The sequence below is a fragment of the Peromyscus leucopus genome, chromosome 4, assembly GCF_004664715.2.
Source record: "Peromyscus leucopus breed LL Stock chromosome 4, UCI_PerLeu_2.1, whole genome shotgun sequence".
Classification (NCBI taxonomy): Eukaryota; Metazoa; Chordata; class Mammalia; order Rodentia; family Cricetidae; genus Peromyscus; species Peromyscus leucopus.
Window position 1 is genome coordinate 4,759,608 of NC_051066.1, and position 18,505 is coordinate 4,778,112.

At 42.5% G+C, this 18,505-nt stretch overlaps 1 protein-coding gene across 7 annotated transcripts in view; it reads right to left on the reverse strand.

The window, feature by feature from the left end:
* The window catches only part of Mapkap1 (MAPK associated protein 1), a 213,128-nt gene that overhangs the window by 97,155 nt on the left and 97,468 nt on the right, over positions 1 to 18,505 (reverse strand). For 6 of the 7 annotated variants that reach the window (XM_037204517.1, XM_028886059.2, XM_028886060.2 and 3 more), the window contains exon 6: positions 4,827 to 5,003. The exons of the other annotated variant lie outside the window; for it this stretch is intronic. In XM_037204517.1, the coding sequence (XP_037060412.1) occupies positions 4,827 to 5,003 (177 nt within the window). The remainder of the gene's footprint in view (positions 1 to 4,826; positions 5,004 to 18,505) is intronic. 7 annotated transcript variants of the gene reach the window in all.

Genomic DNA, 18,505 nt, shown 5'->3' on the forward strand with positions numbered 1-18,505 from the left:
CTTGCTCTTTCCATTTTACAGACCACAAGGCAATGCCACTGAAGAGCGGGAGAAGCTTCCAGCTAATGCTGTCCTTTTTGATAAAGGACTTGGTCATTTGGGGTATATTATGGAGAGACCATCAAAAAGGTAAGTTACAAATTACAGGCTTTTAAAAGTCCTCACATAGGAAAGAGCAGCGAACCTGGGTATGCCTCTTTAAAAGCTGCTCACCATTCCTTTGGGCAGAGCCAAGTGAAGCCTAGGCAGCTTTGGGGAGCCCTCTAGGCCATGTTGGCTGTTCAAGGCAGTCCAGCTTCCCACCTTCTCCTGGTAGATCTTCATCCACACAGCAAAACTGTGGCTAGACTCTATTAACTTGCACTCTTGTGTCCATTTACTGGATTCAACATTTAAGGAAAACACAAAGGGAGGTAGTGTAAATGCTCTGACTGACACGGATCTGACCTGGGTTCTGTCTGTTTTATTAGCCTGGATGCTTGTTCCCTTAGAACCCTGCTTCCTCACTCCATAGTAAGGTCTGCTTTGTCACTGCCATTTGTGAACTCAATTCTATTTCACCAGTTCTGGGTGAGTGAGCACTGTGCTGGAGGAGGGTAGAAGCAGACAGATGAGGTAGGTTCTTTTCTTGTACCACTCGATCTCTAGAGGATCACTGGGTCCTGGTTTGGTCACTGCTATCAAGGAGCACTTCTCCAAATGCTGGGCACCATCTGAGATACAGCTTTTCATCTGGCTTTGGACATCAGTCAGAAAACATCCTAGGGCTGGCTGCATTTTTAGTTACTAGAGTGCTTGCCCAGCAGGCACAAGGCTCTAGGAATGATCCCGAGCACTATATAAACCAGGCATGCCCTGGGTCAGGAGTTCAAAGTCACCTTTGGCTACTCACCAAGTTCTAGGCCAGCCTTACATAAAAGAGAACCTGTCTCAAGAAACAAACAACCTCTCTTGTTTTTCCTTTCCACACTCTTCCTTCTTCCCAGAGTCCTGATATGTCCACCAATCCTCAAAGTAGGAAGATTAAGAGCTTAGGCAACACACACCCAATCTATCTAAAGTCAATCAGAATCAACAGAAGTTTAGAAATTGATCCACCCATGGGCTTAGAAAACTGGCTGTTTCTGTTAGCCAGTTCCTAATTTTCAAATTGGTAGGGAAATCAAGTCTCCCTCAAACAGTAGCTCCATGTCCTGGGGTTTCTTGAGGTCTATGGGGAACCGGCTAGGCCCTGGCTTCACTTACAAGATGTATTAAAAGGCATCCAACTCCAAATTCATGTCCACAGAACATTTTTCCAGTAGAGATTCATTTAAGTTTTTTTCTTCAAACAAATAAAGTCTATTTTACTATTGTCAACCTCTGGCTCACTGTAGCAGGGTTACTTTTTTTACTTCTGTCTGATAAAGGCAGAAAATAATAAAAAAATAGAATGTAAATAATTATAAAATCTAGTAATTCATAATCTTTGCAGGATAGAAAGAAAGGAAATTAAATTTAAATCTCCCTTCTCCCTGATATTAATCTGCATAGTATCATTTTCTGAGGTCCACAGTCCCTTCTTCCAGGAGTCAACTATGAAATTTATAAGCTGAGCTTCAGAACTTAAGTATTTTATTTTAGCTTAATGAAAATCATATACACATACAAAGATCATATATATTTATATGGAGACCTATATGTGATTGAACTAAAAGAAAAATTAATATATAAATATACACATTATATAAACATATATGCACATTTTATAAATATGCATATGTTTAGATCGATACCAATTCTGGTTCCATGCTCCTCACTCCACCCAGCTGGCCCTCATCGGGACAGAAATGAAAGGAAATCAGCCTGTTAAAAAGAACCAGAGGCTGACAAACAAACCCCAGCCATCCCTACTACCTCTGCATCGCCTATGGTAACCTTCACACTATAATGGAGTGTTGCTACAGAAACCATTGATACACAGGACCAAAACATCTACTATCTGGCCTTCACAGGAGGTCTGCTAACTTGTGGGATAGGGGAGATGTGGGGGCTGCATGTGTAGCAGCTAGAGCTACTTAACATCACTAATGGATAGTAAAGGTCAGATTCATCACTGCAAACAGACACAAAGTTTGCTAAACAGAAAGATGGTGTGGGAACTCAGAGCACACACAGTGCTTTATTGGCGAGGCTGTCTCTGGAAAAATGTGTGTTCTTTGGTGTCAGAATCATGTGTGCCCAGGTACCAGGTGGGCCCACCTTTGTGTAGATCCATCAGCAAAAGCAGGAACCACACCTGTCCTGGCTTACTTGGGATGGGAGGGAGGGGATGAGGAGGAGAGGGCTCTGCTCTGGGTACAGGACTTTCAGTTTTGTAACGGGCAGAACAATAGGAATTAGGCATGCTAGCAACAAGTACAATGGGACAAATGCAAACAAGAATTTTCTAGTAGAGAAGGTTTACATTTGGGGAATACATTATAAATCAATTAAAATAATGTGCTAGTAATTAAAAGTACCATTCATTCTTTAAAAGGAAAATAATATGGCAATCACATTTCCATGAAAATGAAAATCAAAAGACTCAAGTTAACAAGTAAAACATTTAATTCTCACTAAACCCAGCATCAATTTTATTTTTAGCAAACACTGGCATTGAGATTATTAAATTTATATTTTATTAATGCTACCATTTACTTGTATTTAATGTCATATTTTAGGTTGTGTGTAAAAATAGGGAATTTAGCTGGGTGGCAGTGGCACACGCCTTTAATCCCAGCACTCAGGAGGCAGAGGCAGGCAATCTCTGTGAGTTTGAGGCCAGCCTGGGCTACAGAGTGAGTTCCAAGAAAAGGTGCCAAAGCTACACAGAGAAACCCTGTCTCAAAAAAAAAAAAAAAAAAAAAAAATAGGGAATTTATAGTTAAAACATTATAGAATTTTATAGCCAAAGTTTTATATTTATATACATTCAAGTGGCACTATATTAAAACTAATCTGGGGAAACAGTGGGGTTTAACAATGAGCCTAAGTTTATGAGAATTTATTGCTTATGTTTAAGAACATTCCTGTTGTCCAGATTTGATAGGAGAGAAAGGAAGGCATAACAAAGTAAAGTTGCCAAAATCACATAGCAAGTTGCTAGTGAGACTTGAACCCAGGTTTGCCAAGGTTCAAAGCCTGTACTGTCTTATTGGGAGGAAAGGGTGGGTTTCTGGAGTCTGTGTGGGGATGGGGATTGAGAGCCTCTAAGGTCAGGTGCAGGCAGAGACCTGAAGCTTCACCTACACCTTCTCCACAAAGTCCTCTGCTGTGCCAAGGACACAAACTTGTTCATCCGCCCCTTTCCAGTCTTCGGGGAGCTGATGGTCTTGCCTATCTCCGAGGAGGCAAATTTGAGTCTTCAGTGCCTCCACCTGCCATGTTCAGTGAAAGTTACCCCCCATTAGGTCTTCTGGTCCATAGAACACTGAGTAAGGAACCGGGAGGCAGAGAAATGTAGCAGCAGCAAACTCAGCAATGGGTCCACATTGTGCAGACACCCGGTTTCACTAGAAAGGTGGAATCACTGGACAATTTTTTTAATTATTTTAAAAACTGTGTAATTTAAAATTATTCTAAGTATTCTATAAAACTGCTGTTTTTGTACCTCAGAAATGAAAATGTGGAAAAAAAAATATGCTGTTATATAGATCAAACCTGACTTGAGAGGTGAGGCGGCCATTGTCGACGCTGGAGAGGCTGCTCCCAGCTCATCCCAGATGCCTGGTGTTTGTTCTTGCTCAAGGGAAGAAAGATCCAGAATACTCATATAGCTTATGCTGTACAATCCCATTTTCCTAAGTCTCAAACAAAGGAATCTGTTTTAAAGGGACAGGAGAAAGTCCTTCACGGCAATCCCTTATTTGGACCATGAATTTGCTGGTTCCAAACAGCAGGGGGTGCCAAAGGGATCACTATTAACCCCCGGAGATGGCCAGGAGAGGGACAGCAGAGGCCTGGTTAGACTGAGACCTGAGTGTGTGGGGTCACCCTCAGCTCCTGGGACCCGGCAGCTCTGTGGACAAAAGGACCACAATCACCTTCATCCTCTCCTGCAGTACTCCTCAGCAGTCGCTGGGCGGAAGTGGAGGGAGCCAGGCTGGTGCTGTCAGGACCACCTTAGCTAACAGTACTGTTTGCTACAACTGTACAGAGTTCTGAAACAGCACGCAGACTCATCACTGTTCTGAATCAACAGACTTTAAGAGTGATGATTAGGTAATGTACTAGTAAAGCTAGATAGATCACTCCATCCCGATCTGTTTAATCATCTGCTGACTTTCAATGCAGGAGATGTACTCCAATGGGTTTTATTTTACATATGTACACACACTTTCCTGAGAAGGTGTTTTCTAGGTTTCACCAGACTGACAAAGGCACAGAAAAGGCTGAGCATAGTCTAAAGGAAGGCAACTGAGGAAAAATCAAATTGAATTTGAACTAGTTGGAGAGGAAAGTTTTTCAAGTCACAACAGCAAAGTGACCACAATATGCATGTTCATTTCCTTGATTAGAAAGAGGCAAACCCAAATGCTGCTTCCCAGGCTCCTTGTCACCACTGCTCCCAGAGGTCATCTGTGGACATGCTGTTCCCAGTCTACCTCATAGTCTGCTACACCTGGCTAGACACACCCTAGGTATAGAAGCATGGAACAGCAATGTACATGTTCCCAAATAATTCTGCGAGTAGTCATGTGAGCAGATGTTCCACACATAATTCACCTGATGTTCAAAACAGAATTAGATGCAAAATGCTAGAAGGTCAGGGTGAGACACTGAGGAAAAGAGCCAGCAGTACTCACATTCGAACAAAGAGTGATTCTTTGGATGTCAGACCAGGAGATGAATACTTTTCAACCAAGGCCAAAGTACTGAAGCCAAACTTATGAATGGGCTCATTGGAATCCAGCGGCGGGAAATCTGTGTCTACCTCACCATCATCCTCAGCAATATGCAGGCAGTAAGCACTGACGTTGTCACTGAAAGGAAAACCATAAAGGCAAATGAGTACTATAGGGAAGGAGCATGCAGACCAGATGGCATGGAGCCCAGCCAGCACACTGACCCTGCTGCTCTCTACCCTCAGCCTGGGAAACATTGAGAACCCCTAACTCCTGATTCATTGATAAGGAGAAAACACTTGGCAATACAACAGGTGCCCTCATATTATGTCATTTCCCCAACATAAACTGAACACCTATTAGAGATAAGTAAGACCTAGAATTTAATCCGTGAGATGAAAAGTGAGATTTGATGTCAGCCTTATCTAGCTGGGTGATGGTGGCACATACACCTTTAATCCCAGCCGCAGAGGCAGGCGGATCTCTGTGAGTTCAAGGCCAAATTGGTCTACTAGTGAGTTCCTGGACAGCCAGAACTACACAGAGAAACCCTGTCTCAAAAAACAAAAACAAAACCAAACCAAACTAAAAACAAAAATGGAAGCTCATAATACAGGAGTGGGGAGGAAGCGCTATAGTACCTATAAGAACACAGTTGCAAACACAGGAAAAAGGACTGGGGTGGGGTGGGGTCTGATGCACAAATAAGCCTGGTAACCATGACCAGTCACATAGTCCTCCTTTCCCTAAAAAATAACTAACTCTTTAGGTAGGATCTGATTCCAAACACCACAGAACCTTAGCTGAATAAAAGTAAATGGTCTGGTTTATCCTGATGCTCACATCTGGTCCTTCTGACTACTTTCGGACATGTTTCATTTCTCTATCATGTCCAGCCAGGACTTCCAGATTCTAGTCTTGCCCTTTTAGAATCAACAAATACCTTTCCCTTGAGGGACAATAAAAAGACAATTTGTTCACAAAGACAGGACACTACACCAACACAATCTAAAAGCCAAAATGAGGGCTAGGGTGTAGTTGGCAGTGCCTGTCAAACATGCATAAAGTCCTGGGTTCAATCCCTAGCACCACACAAATCAGAGATGTGTAGAAGGTAGAGGCAGGAGGATCCCAAGTTCAGGGTTATCCTTGGCCACATAGCTAGCCTGGGATACAGGAGGCCTTGACAATATGTAAGTTAAGTAAGTAAATAAACAAATGCTGAAACCACTGTAAGTACTTTAAGACAGTTTGCTCCAGAGTGGACTGGGAAATTGAAAACCTGCTAGCATTTAGGCACGCTGGTTTCGGAAGTATAATTTAATAGTTAAGAAGGCAGGAGAATTCTAAATTCTGCAGCTCAAATTTGGAATTTTAATTACATGATTGATGCTTTAATTAATTAATTGCAAAGTGTATGCTAATTGTTTAATTGGTTGCTTGATCTATATAGATCATTTTTGCAATTGAATGAGTTGATTTACAAAGTTTATCGATTAGATGTGACAAGGAATTATTGCGCTGACTACCTGATTTGCAATTTTCCCAGTTAATTCACTATCTTTAGCTGCAACTCTGCTTATTGAGGGTCTACTTCAGGTGATCTACACTCAGTGTGTCTGTCAAGGCTGAGACGTATTTGTTATACAACACAAGTAATAGGGACAGATGAAAATTAATGGAAACTATAAATCTGCTAAATGGATTGATAACAAGAAAGTAATCTGGCCATGTTTGTCACTTTACATTTCATGTGTTTGCAATGTTGGTAAGAAATATAAAATTCTTGTGTCAGTGTAGGAACTTCTGCTTTACAGCAAGCTGTCAACCACAAAGTAAGTGCAAAGCAGACACTCCTTAGAAGAGGAAAATGCTTCAGGAGAGCGCCAACTCACAGCTTTGCAGTCAGAGGGACCTGAGTTCAAGTCTCAGCTCCGTGGTTCTTGGGCTATTTGATTTCAGAATAACCTTCACCTTGGTTTTCAATTTCCACATCCATAATGAGGCCCTAATAGTATAATTCAGGGTTAAATTTGGTGATGTATAGAGCCTGGCATAACAGAAGGAGAATATAAATGTGAGATGACTGTAGTAAAGTCAGATAGGGACCAGTTTGAAGAGTTCTGTCAGCCCTTCGGTTATGGATGCACAGCGGAGCAACAGGGCAGCCGTGACCTAGCAGCTCATTCCAGGCAGGCAGGTCTCTAAGTGTAATGGGGCTGCTGTGCCTCTAGGGTTGTATGAGCAGGACAGATGTGGATGGGACAAGCAATGGACGACACTGACTATTTATTGCCACGTAAATCAATCTGAGAAATGTCCATGATTTCTCAGCACCACAGAGGTTCAAGGGCAAATAGTAAGCCTACTGGTCAAAGCAGAAGGCCCAATACTGATAGCACAAGAATCCTGCTTTGATTGTCATGGGATGCTGCTGAGTCCCCAAAGAAACAAATTCAACAAATATCACAAGCCCAGGTCTGAGAGTAAACCAAAGGGTTTAACTCACCAATTCTGAAATACAAACTGCCACCTGAGTCATTCAAAGGCATCTGCATCATGTTTACTCTGTGCAGTCGGTCCTAAGAAGTACTCCTCAGGTATCATACAAGAGGAGTGAGGTCATTAACAAAGGTTAGCAGCAAATGGGGCTCTAAGCCCTCAACTGAGAATCGAAGGAGATGGTGACCAAACATTCCACTCTCTATGCACAGACCTGCTGGTTCCCTTGAGCCTCTACAAAGCAATCATCCTTGTGTTTTCACTTGTGAAACTGCTTAAGACTCCACGTTAAGTGCTCCTAGGACAAGTCAATGTCACTGGCTGTGTGCACTGGGTACTGCGTATCACACTAGGCAACTGGCCTTGACCCATCCACTGAATTTGCACATCAACTCAGTGAAGTCAGTCATTGTCTCTATTTTCTACATTAGGAAACTGAGGCTTATTGGGGCTAAGAGGCTCATTCAGCATTAGATGACACATAAGTGACAGAACTGACATTTGAACCCAGGCAGCCAAAAATTCCTTGATCCCACCAATTCTTTGGGCAAAGCCATGCTTCTCAAGGTGCTTGGGGACCCATGCTCACTTGGTGTCTCAATAGAAGGAAACATGACACATTAATTTTTGGTCTTGTTTTTAATTACAAACTTGGAGAGATTTATGTGACCCTCCTCATATCTACAGCAGGGGAGTAGCAACAGAGAAGAGGAGAAACAAGTTCATGATGATCCAGTTCACAGACACACTGTTTTTCAACTTATTGATCAATCAGAAATTGGTGGTGTTTTGAAATGGGAGGGGAAAAAACAGCTCTGGTCCTGCCAACAAATTCTACAAATCCCAATGCTGGAGCTTTCCACACAGGGAAATAAGGGCTCCTTCCTATGACTCCATTCTGGATGAATACCATCTGGCCTTAGTGTAACTCAACCACTAAACAAATCTCTCTGAGCTCCATCTTGTGTGAAAAAGGGTTTTCTCGATTTCTCTACAATCACTTGGATCTTTCTTGGTCACTATTTCTGCACACCCATGGTTATACAGCTCCTTTCCCTATTGATGCATCTGCTCTCCCCAAGAGCATGGGCTCTTCTAAGCCTCTCCACGATTACTGAAGAGTAAAACGGAAGGCACTTAAACGGTACTTAACAAATATTTGTTAAGTGAATGAGTACATGAATATGTAGATGGAATCACTCTGAACAAAAGTAAAAGATATTACTAATTAGTATGTGTTAAAGAAGGAGGGGTAGCCATCAGACAAATGGGGCAGATGCTTCAGACAGAGGAGACAGCAGCAGGCAAGGAGGTCAAGGGAAAGGGGAATTTGCTGCTTTTAGACAGGTCTCAGCAGCCCAAGTAGGCCTTAAACTTTGTATGTAGCCAAAGCTGTCCTTAAGATCCCAACTCTCTGGCTGTTTGAAACCTGGAGCTTATGCAGGGACACTTGGCTCAGTCTGGGAGGAAGGGACTGGACCTGCCTGGACTGAGTCTACCAGGTTGATCGCAGTCCTCGGGGGTAGCACCTGGAGGAGGTGGGAATAGGGGGTAGGCTGGGGGTAAAGGGAGGGGGGGGGGGGGGGGAGGATAGGGGAACCCATGGCTGATATGTAGAACTGAATGGTATTGTAAAATAAAATATATATATATAAAAAATAGTAAAAAAAAAATATTATAAGTTAAAAAAAAAAAAAGATCCCAACTCTCCTGCCTCTGCCACCAATGCTGACATTGAAAACATGTGTCACCACAAATGGCTTCTCAAAGGGGTGGGGGATGTGCCACCATGCATGGCTTCTCAAAGGGGGGTGTGTATCACCATGAATAGTTTCTGGATGGGTAGGGGGGTGCTTCTACAGTCCTTTAAGATATAAATACTGGCATCCCATTTTTTGATGGATAAAAACAAATGAGAAATGACTGCAGCTATATAAAAATTTAATTGTGTTCACCAAGACTATAAATAACTGTACAAAGGGTTTTCAAAGGCTATGGAAACATCTGTCCCATGGGGATTTCCTTTCTACTTTCTGGACTTCACAAATGTCCTGCTCTCGGTTTCCTTTCCTTAGAGTTAGCAAAAACTCTGAGATGGGCTAACTTCCCAAACCTTGAACACCCAGTGCTTCGGTCACAGGTGTGGTTCACTATCCTGGGGTAACGTATTTCTCAGCACAGCCATGGGCTTGAAGTGCCCACTGTACTATGAAACTCCAGAATCACATAGGAAATAATCCTATCTGTCACACAAGGGTCTTATAAAGATTAAATAACTGTACTCATTGCAGTGTCTAGCATGAAAAAGGATTCTCATTTTGCCAAGATTTCTTCAACAAGTTTTCATCTTCTGATTACAATGAGGCACAGAGAGCATGAGGCAGGGAAACCCTAAGTTTCTGTCTGACTGGTACCTAAAAACACAATAATGAAGACAAACAAGCAGAAAGAGGGAAACAACAGGCTCAGTCTTAATGATGGGTAGGCCTGGGAGGAGAGACAACCACACTGTAAGATGGGATGGGGGTTTGAACACTGAACAGGAGTAAAATGGAGCCTGTGGTCAGAGAGAGCCTTGGGGCAGAAGGGATGGAGAAATGAACCAAACTTTCGGTGAATATAGCAACTTGGTTTCACTTATTTATGAATCAACAACTGATGTAAATTTTTTTCATTGGGAAAATGTATTTCACTGAGTTGACCAATATTCATTTTCTGTTCAAAGACTGGTGTGCCTTTTATGAAGTGACAGAAACCTGCAGCCTCTATATGGATAGCACTTAGTTCACACATAAAAACTTTAGGAGCATTCCAGGAAGCATGCCAGATTTTACCAGGTTTTATCTGGCATGTTCAATTTACACACTCATAAAAATGCACCCATTTTTTGGAAATGTAGAAAAAAAATCCTTTATAGTATGATGACCACAGGCAAAAACTTACTGTTCTGTTTTGCTTTTAATGAAAAAGAAAAGAACACATTATTCTGAAATGTCCAGAACTCTCAGCACCAGGACCCTGGCGTTTACTGTGATGGCAGATCAATAGTAAGAGTCTGCTGGGCATTAGTAAAGGAAAGTGGGAGGATACTGAGAAGGTTGTAGCTCAGAGATTGGTCTCTGAAGTCAGAGGAGAAAAATTAAGACTGTCAAAGCTTCTGTTTCTCCAAAACCTACATAAAATGAATAGTAAAAACTGGTCACTATCTAAGGTTGAAAGCACAGCACCCTCACACAGGAATGTCTCTATTTCCCCAGGACACCCGTTCTAGAGAGAAAACACCTGCTGGCAGCTAACTGGAAGCTAGGCCTTTGTAGCTACAATCTGCCTTCCTCTCTGGAGAACTTTTGTCATTGTCTTCAAATCCAAAGCCCTTCTTGTTTTCATACCTTACCCCATGTTCATCATGTTTCTATATGGAGCTCTGCTGTGTTGAACAAGTTTGTAATAACTGTATTAACATTCTTATTTGCTAATTCTGTCATTTCTGGAAAGTCCTGTGCACTATTCTTTTTTTTTTTTTTTTTTTTTTTTTTTTGGTTTTTCGAGACAGGGTTTCTCTTGTGTAGCTTTGCGCCTTTCCTGGAGCTCACTTGGTAGCCCAGGCTGGCCTCGAACTCACAGAGATCCGCCTGCCTCTGCCTCCCGAGTGCTGGGATTAAAGGCGTGCGCCACCACCGCCCGGCTCCTGTGCACTATTCTTAAGCAGTCTTCCAAACAAAGTTACAGAACTGGCGGGTTCTGACTTTCACAAACCCATAACCTTTTATATATGCTTCCTGTAGACATTCTTTCAATCCCACAACCAGCAGGATGTTTCAGAAACATAAATGTGGTATTGTCATCTCCCTACCTTTAGAATAAAGACAAAAGAATCTGCCTTCTACAACATCTTCCACTGTGCTGTGCTGCCTTCCAAGTTCACCTCCTTCCTGCCTTCTATTCTAGAGCACATACCTGGGGCTTAGGCACACCCTCACCAGATGACCTGTCAGTCTGACCTCTGTGTGGACTATCAGCCTGGAGGTGTCATGCTCTTAGTCAAGTCACTAAAATTTAGTTCAAGCCTCATTTTTGCTGGCAAGGTTTCCCTGACTTCCTCCCACTCTAGAGCAACATGGGGCTCCAGACAGAACTCAAAAGGCTTATTCTCATGTCCGTAGAACTCTCTGGATGTTCACTGTTCTCAAAGTCTCAATGATACTGAAAGGGGGCATGTATGGTTTGGTATCTGTCTAGACCATAGACTGAACCTTGAGACTACAGACTGATTACTTGTATCCTAGTGTCCAGCACAGGGTCTGGGATGACATCAACAGTATGCAATGTTTGAGGGGAGGCAAGTAGGCACGGAGGGATGGCAGAGTCTCTGTTATGAATATATTACGGCATCTATTCATGATGCTGCTTTAATTTCAGCACTTGGGCAGCAGAGGCAGGTGGATGGCTCTCTGTGAGTTCAAGGCCAGCCTGGTGTACAGAGTGAGATCCAGGACAGCCAGCACTACACAGGGAAACTGTCTCAGAAAACAAAAAAAGGAGAAAGGAAAAGAAAGAAGAGGAAGAGCAGCAGCAGCAGCAGCAGCAGCTTCATTTCTTTGTACAGAACAGTTAAGAACAAAGGAAACAGGCAGCTTTAGTTCAAACCTTGACTTAGGATCTGCATCCTTCTCCCTCTCCACTATACCACTCAACAAAACATAGGGAGCTTGGGAAATGACTTAACTCCTAATCCTCAGTTTCTCTCTAATGAAAACATTATTTATGACTTCCAAAGCTGTCACAAGGAATAAGATAACAAACTAAGAGTGCTTTAGCACATGTGGGACACCCTGTCTTATCTATCAACCATCATATAGCAGTGGGCAACCCTGGCCATTTGTAAACTCTGAGTATGGGCTTGCTTTCTCTTCTACTCAGCAACTACAATGTCTGCAGTATCTCTGTATCTATAATTTAAATCAGGACATGGAAACTAGAAAGATGGCTCAGCAGTTAAGAGTACTGGCTGCCCTTCCAGGGGACTGGGGTCCTAGCTCCAGCACCTGCATAGCAACTCACAGTTGTCTGAAAATCTAGTCTCAGGAGATCCTATGCCCTCTTTTGGCCTTCATGGCACCAAGCATGTAAGTGATATGCCAACATACATGCAGATAAAACATCCATATACATAAAATTAAAATTAAAAAAATAAAATGGGGAAAATGGTGAGGGGCTATAATTAGGGAGAGAAAAAAGATAAATACAGAAGGAAGAAAGAGGGTAAAATAACAGTAAGGATGTCTGGAAAAGTCAAAAGGAATCATACTACTAACTATCCTACCTAAAAATAACTATTCTATACTTAAGTTACTATATAAATATAGATGTATAGTTTAAGTGAAATTTTCTTACCTGGGCTGACAATGTTCCCTCCCTCCACTTTACAAAACAATCATAATTCCTAACTACATTGTAAATATTTGTCCAATTCTCACACATAAGTGTAGTCCTCACCCCAATCAAGGAAATTTTTCTTTGCAGCAGATAGAGACCATTGCAGAAAACCACAACCAATCAAAATGCAGTCTGTGGAGCCCAGTCCCAAGGGATATATCTACCACTCCTGTACTTAAGGCTTGCGGATCACTGCCGCAGAGGGGAAGAAAGGCTGTAAGAGTCAGAGGAACAGGATTTTCCTGTGAGAGTGTCAGAATGTCAGAAGCTAGACTCATAAAGTCTCCACGACTGCCTAAACATGAGCTGAACAAGAACAATACCAACAGACATGGCAAACTAGATGGGACAGGGGATAAGACCTCAATCCCACACAAAGAACTACCTAAAGAGTGCGGAGAACAGGAGAAATACAGTTTTGCCCCGGAAGACCACACCAACTGGTTATCTAAAATCAAACAGTCATCCCAAAGATTTAATATACAAGAAACATTATATGGGCTGAGCAGGTTGAACTTACATATTTAAGAACACATGCACACACAACAATAGTTTAAGAAAAAAGAGGCTATGAATTTGAAAGGCAGCATGTGGGGGAGGGGTGGTGGTGGTCTAAGGGGTGTTTAGAAGGAGAAAAGGGGCCGGGGGGTGGTGGTGGCGCATGCCTTTAATCTCAGCAATTGGGAGGCCAAAGCAGGTGGATCTGAGAGTTCCAGGACAGCCAGAGCTACACAGAGAAACTCTGTCTCGAAAAACAAAACAAAGGAGAAAAAGGAAGGGGGAAATGAGGCCATTATATTATAATCTCAAACAATAATTTTATAAAACTAAAACAACAACAACAATAAAAGCAGGACATCACCACGTTGACACCATTCAGTTTGGTAGTTTCTAGTGAGTACAGGTCTGTGACAGGCAGAAGCTTGCCCTATCAGACACCTGCAGAAGGTCTCCCTTGCATGGTAAGGTTGAACCATCTGTCCAGATGTGAACATCCCCATCCGTCCCCACAAGTTGACCACTCAGTGCACTGGGTTTTGGGCTGGGGTACAAGCTCATAAAGATCCAGTGCAGACTCTAGCTCAGCCCCGCGCTGCTGCTCTTGCTTCTCCTGGGTGCTCTCTGAGTAAGCTCAGTCTTTCACCCCAACCTGGGCTCCCCATTTGCCCTACCTTTAAACCTCTTTGTTTTCTGAGACCCCTCTGTTTCAATACAGCTCTTCAGTGGCCAATTTCAAGGCCTTTCTCTTTTCTCTAACCCATGCTGCAGGTTTCAAAGAACATCTCCACACAGAAGTCTCCCAGATTCACACTCCCAGTTTGTCTCTCTCCTCTGAACTCCAATAACCAAAAGGACCACCAAATTAATAGGCAGAAAGCTAAACTCACACTATCCTATCCTTGGGAAGTCAAGCAAGACAGACTCTTCCAAGGCTTCCTATCACAACACAGGGTACCACAGCACATAAGGCAACCAAGTCTGAAATGAGGGGATCATCTTGGACTCTGTTTCTCTCCCCCACATTCTGGGAGTTCCACCTCAAGTCCTTTAGAAGCTGTCCACTTCTCTTAGTCTCATCCATTCTCTTCTTCATGCCTTCCCTTATGCTCCAATCATACTGCTTCCACCTGCCTTGGGTCTGCTGCCACACTATTCCATCTGCAGGGCCTCTCTGACCCAAAGGCTTCTGCTGCCCATTTCCACAGAATCTCCCTGACTTCAGGCTAGGCACTCATGAATGGTGTCCTTTCCTTCAAAGCACTCAGCTTCATTATCTGAAAATTTTTTCACTTATTTGCCTACTTCCCTTATGAGACTGTTGAATTCAGGAAAGAGAGACCATGTCTGCTGTACTCAGCACTTGTACAGCAGCAGAATGCCTGAGATACAGCAAAACACTCAATGAGTGTTGGGGAAATGCATGGATGAATACAAATGGTAAATGAAATGAGCCAGACACAGAGTACTATTACACTTGATAATTTCTTCTACCAAACACACTGTAAATTTCTGAGTGAAGTGATGGCATTTCTCTTGTTCTCCATTTTATCCTTCTTTAATATCTAGGGCCTAGCACTCCAAAACTATTTGCTGAAGGAATGGAGGGTAAAATCTTTAAATGTTAGTGGCTGCCAAAGGTGAGGAGTACAGATGCATAGGTGACACACAGGATCCTGGAGATTAGGCAGATATCCAGAGAAGAAGGCAGAAAGGCATATCTGACTAGAGAATAGTAGGAATGTGTAAGGTGTTGCCAGCTTCAAATGGGAGCCTTAACATACACAGGAATGCAAAAGGGGAAGGGCAACTTACTAATAATATGTTTGAGCAAATGGTTCTTAAGGAGGACTCTAATGGTGACCCAGAAAGGGGAGAATAGATAGAGGGGTGCACTCAGTGTGAGAAGAGACAGATAAAGAATGGACCAAAGACATCAAACAGCAAAACTAGATGGAGACATCAAGGAAAGTCCAACCTGCCTAAATACTGGGACTCATTTACATGACAGCAGAGTATCACACCATGGCAAAATCAATCACTGCTGTGGGATGCTCTGTATGCTGTGAATGTGTTGCTCTGAGTGACTGATACATAAAAAGCTGATTGGCCAGTAGCCAGGCAGGAAGTATAGGTGGGATAAGCAGACAAAGAGAATTCTGGGAAGAGAAAGGCTGAGTCAGGAGACGCCAGCCTGCCGTCCAGGGAGCAGCATGTAATGGCACACAGGTAAAGCCATGGAAAACGTGATGACATATAGATTAACAGAAATGGGCTTATTTTAAGTATAAAAGCTAGTCAGTAGTAAGCCTGAGTTAATGACCAAGCAGTTTTAATTAATATAAGCCTCTGTGTGTTTATTTGGGTCTGAGTGGCTATGGCACGGGCGGGACTGGAGAAAACACTAGCTATAAATCACTTGTAATAAGAGTACTAAATCATACTCCTGTGTTGAATGAATGCTAGAAATTTGTAAGTGTAGCTGGCTATGGTAATGGTATGTAGCAACAACAGAAACATGTTTACCATGGATTATCTCATCTTTTTTTTTTAAATAATAATCTGTTACAGTGTATACAACATTTTATACACAAGAACACTATACTGCTGGGAATCTAAGGAACACATTCAAGAACATGCTGTTCCAGTAACACCAGATTTAGAACCAAGGCTACAACTCTGTACTTTATACTTTTAACTACTATACTGTACTCTGACAAAGAGAACAAAGATGCTAATATGTTTCCAAGCATCTATGAAAAATGATGATGTTTGATGCTTACAGAAAACCACCAACTTTCCTCAAGGGCTGTAGATGGCTGACACTGAACACGGTGAAGCAAGTCTACCTTAGGATGGTGGTCTGCACCACGTGGCTAGACCACACCTTGGTATATTTGGCACTGTCCAGTTATAAGTTACAAGTGGCTGTTATGCATTTCTCAAATGGCATGTCCAAGTGGAGTCTATTTTAAACTGCACTAAACACTAGATATTAAAGATTTACAACCACAAGATTTATACGTGTGTATTTTGTGTATAAAAGTTTTTATAAAGATGACAGATTTTTTTAAAATTTTTTTAAATTTTTTAATTTTTTTTGCTATTTTGAGACAGGGTTTCTCTGTGTAGTCCTGGCTGTCTTGGAACTTGCTCTGCAGACCAGGTTGGCCTTGAATTCACAGAGATCCACCTGCCTCAGCTTCTCTGAGTGCTGGGATTAAAGGTGTGTGCCACCACCACCCGGCTTTTTTTTTGTTTTTTGAAAGACAGGGTCTCATGTAGCTTGTCTGCAACTCCCTATGTCATCAAAAACGACTCTGAACTTGATCCTCCCCTTTCTACCTCCCAAGGACTGGGATCACAGGCATTTGCCATCATGCCTGCTTTTATGGAGTGCTAGAGATGGAACTCAGGGCTCCCTGTATGTTAGGCAAACAAGTTCCCAACTGAGCCATACCTCTATATCCCCACCCACTGCATGCTGAAATGATACTATTTTGGATACAATAAAATAATTATAAAATTTAAGTTCATCTTTTGCTAATTTTAAAAATGTGGACTACCAGAACATTGGAAATGACCAACATGCCTCAGACTTTCAGCTTACTTTTTACTTCTTTTGAACATTGTGGGTGCAGCTTGACACTTCCACTACTGGGCATAGCAGTAATCTCCACAGGCACACTGCTCCAGAGTACCGCAAACTCTTCAGGGTTTTAGTAGCTCACCTATCAGTAGCCTGATAAACATCAACAGTAGATAAGAGACCAGAGAAATGATGAGTATCTAAGGGACTGCAGAAAAAAACAGGAAAAGGCAGGAAGGGGAGTGTTCTAGTGTACTTGAGAGTCATGATATATGACCAAAGTCTGTGCATAAGAAACGGGAACAGTCAAAATTACCCTTGAAAATCCCTCAATTATCTATAAAGCAGAATAAATGTGGCTATGTGTGAAGAGCTGGTGTATATCTCAGGATTCTGATGGGGTAAACCTCACCAAGTTTTCTTTTTCTTGCACAAATGAGTGTTATTCAAAAGCTCCTGCTCCATTCTTGGTCTAACGGAGTAAGATCAATTAAGGACTGTGTTAGCAGACCTTACAGGACAGAAGCAGCTGAGGCAAAGGCAGTTAATGGAGAAGAACAATTAGTTCCTAAATGGTGCTGGAGCAACAAGCTATGCACATAGAGACCAGGTGACCAGACCCAGACCTCCCAGCCAGGCTCAATCCAAGGCATATTCTTTTCTCTGTCACCTTCTTGTAGCACTGAGGATTGAACCCAGGACCCAACTCCTTGTGCATGTTAGGGAAGCACCCTACCACTGAGACATCCCAATCCAGGTTTATCCATCTAAACATAAAGCACATAATCACACAACTTCTAGAAGAAAATGTAGGAGAAACATTTAGGTGACCCTGGATATAATGAGGACCTTTTAGATACAACTCCAGGACCAGCGAGATGGCTTGGCAGGTGAGGGTGCTCACGGAGCCTGAGGACCTGAGTTTAATCCCTAGAATCCATGTGGTATAGCAAGAAAACTGACTCCCCCAAGTTGTCCTCTGACCTCTACATGAATGCTGTGATACATGTACACATACATGTGCATGCACAAACACACACACACACACACACACACACACACACACACACACACACACGTAAACAAAATGGGAAGAACACCAAAAGCAACATCTGTGAGAGAAAGAACAGGTCAGCTGATGTCACCAACATTTAAACACCTGCTCTGTAAGAGATGCTACTACAAGGAAGAGAAGACAAACACACATTGGGAGGAAAGTCTTGCAAAGCATCTGACAAAGGAATTGTATCTAAAAATACAAAGAGTTCTTAAAACTCAACAATAAGAAAACAACTCAATTTCAAAATGAGAAAAAAAAAAAAAATCCTAACAGCTCACTCAAGCAGCCAAAGAGCAACCAAGTATAAAATGTTCAGCATCGTCCATTAGAGGATCACAAGTCAGCACACGGGATGACCACTGCACACCCATAAGAATAAAGTCCAAATGCCAACCACATTGAATGCTGGGAGGGTGTGGGACAACAGAACTCTCACTGCTCACCAGTGGAATATCAACTGCCAGAAGCCTTCTGAAAGACAGCTGACAGGGTCTTACAACACAAGCTCACCTTACTGGGTACTCGGCCAAGTGAGATGAAAACTGCCATGCACAC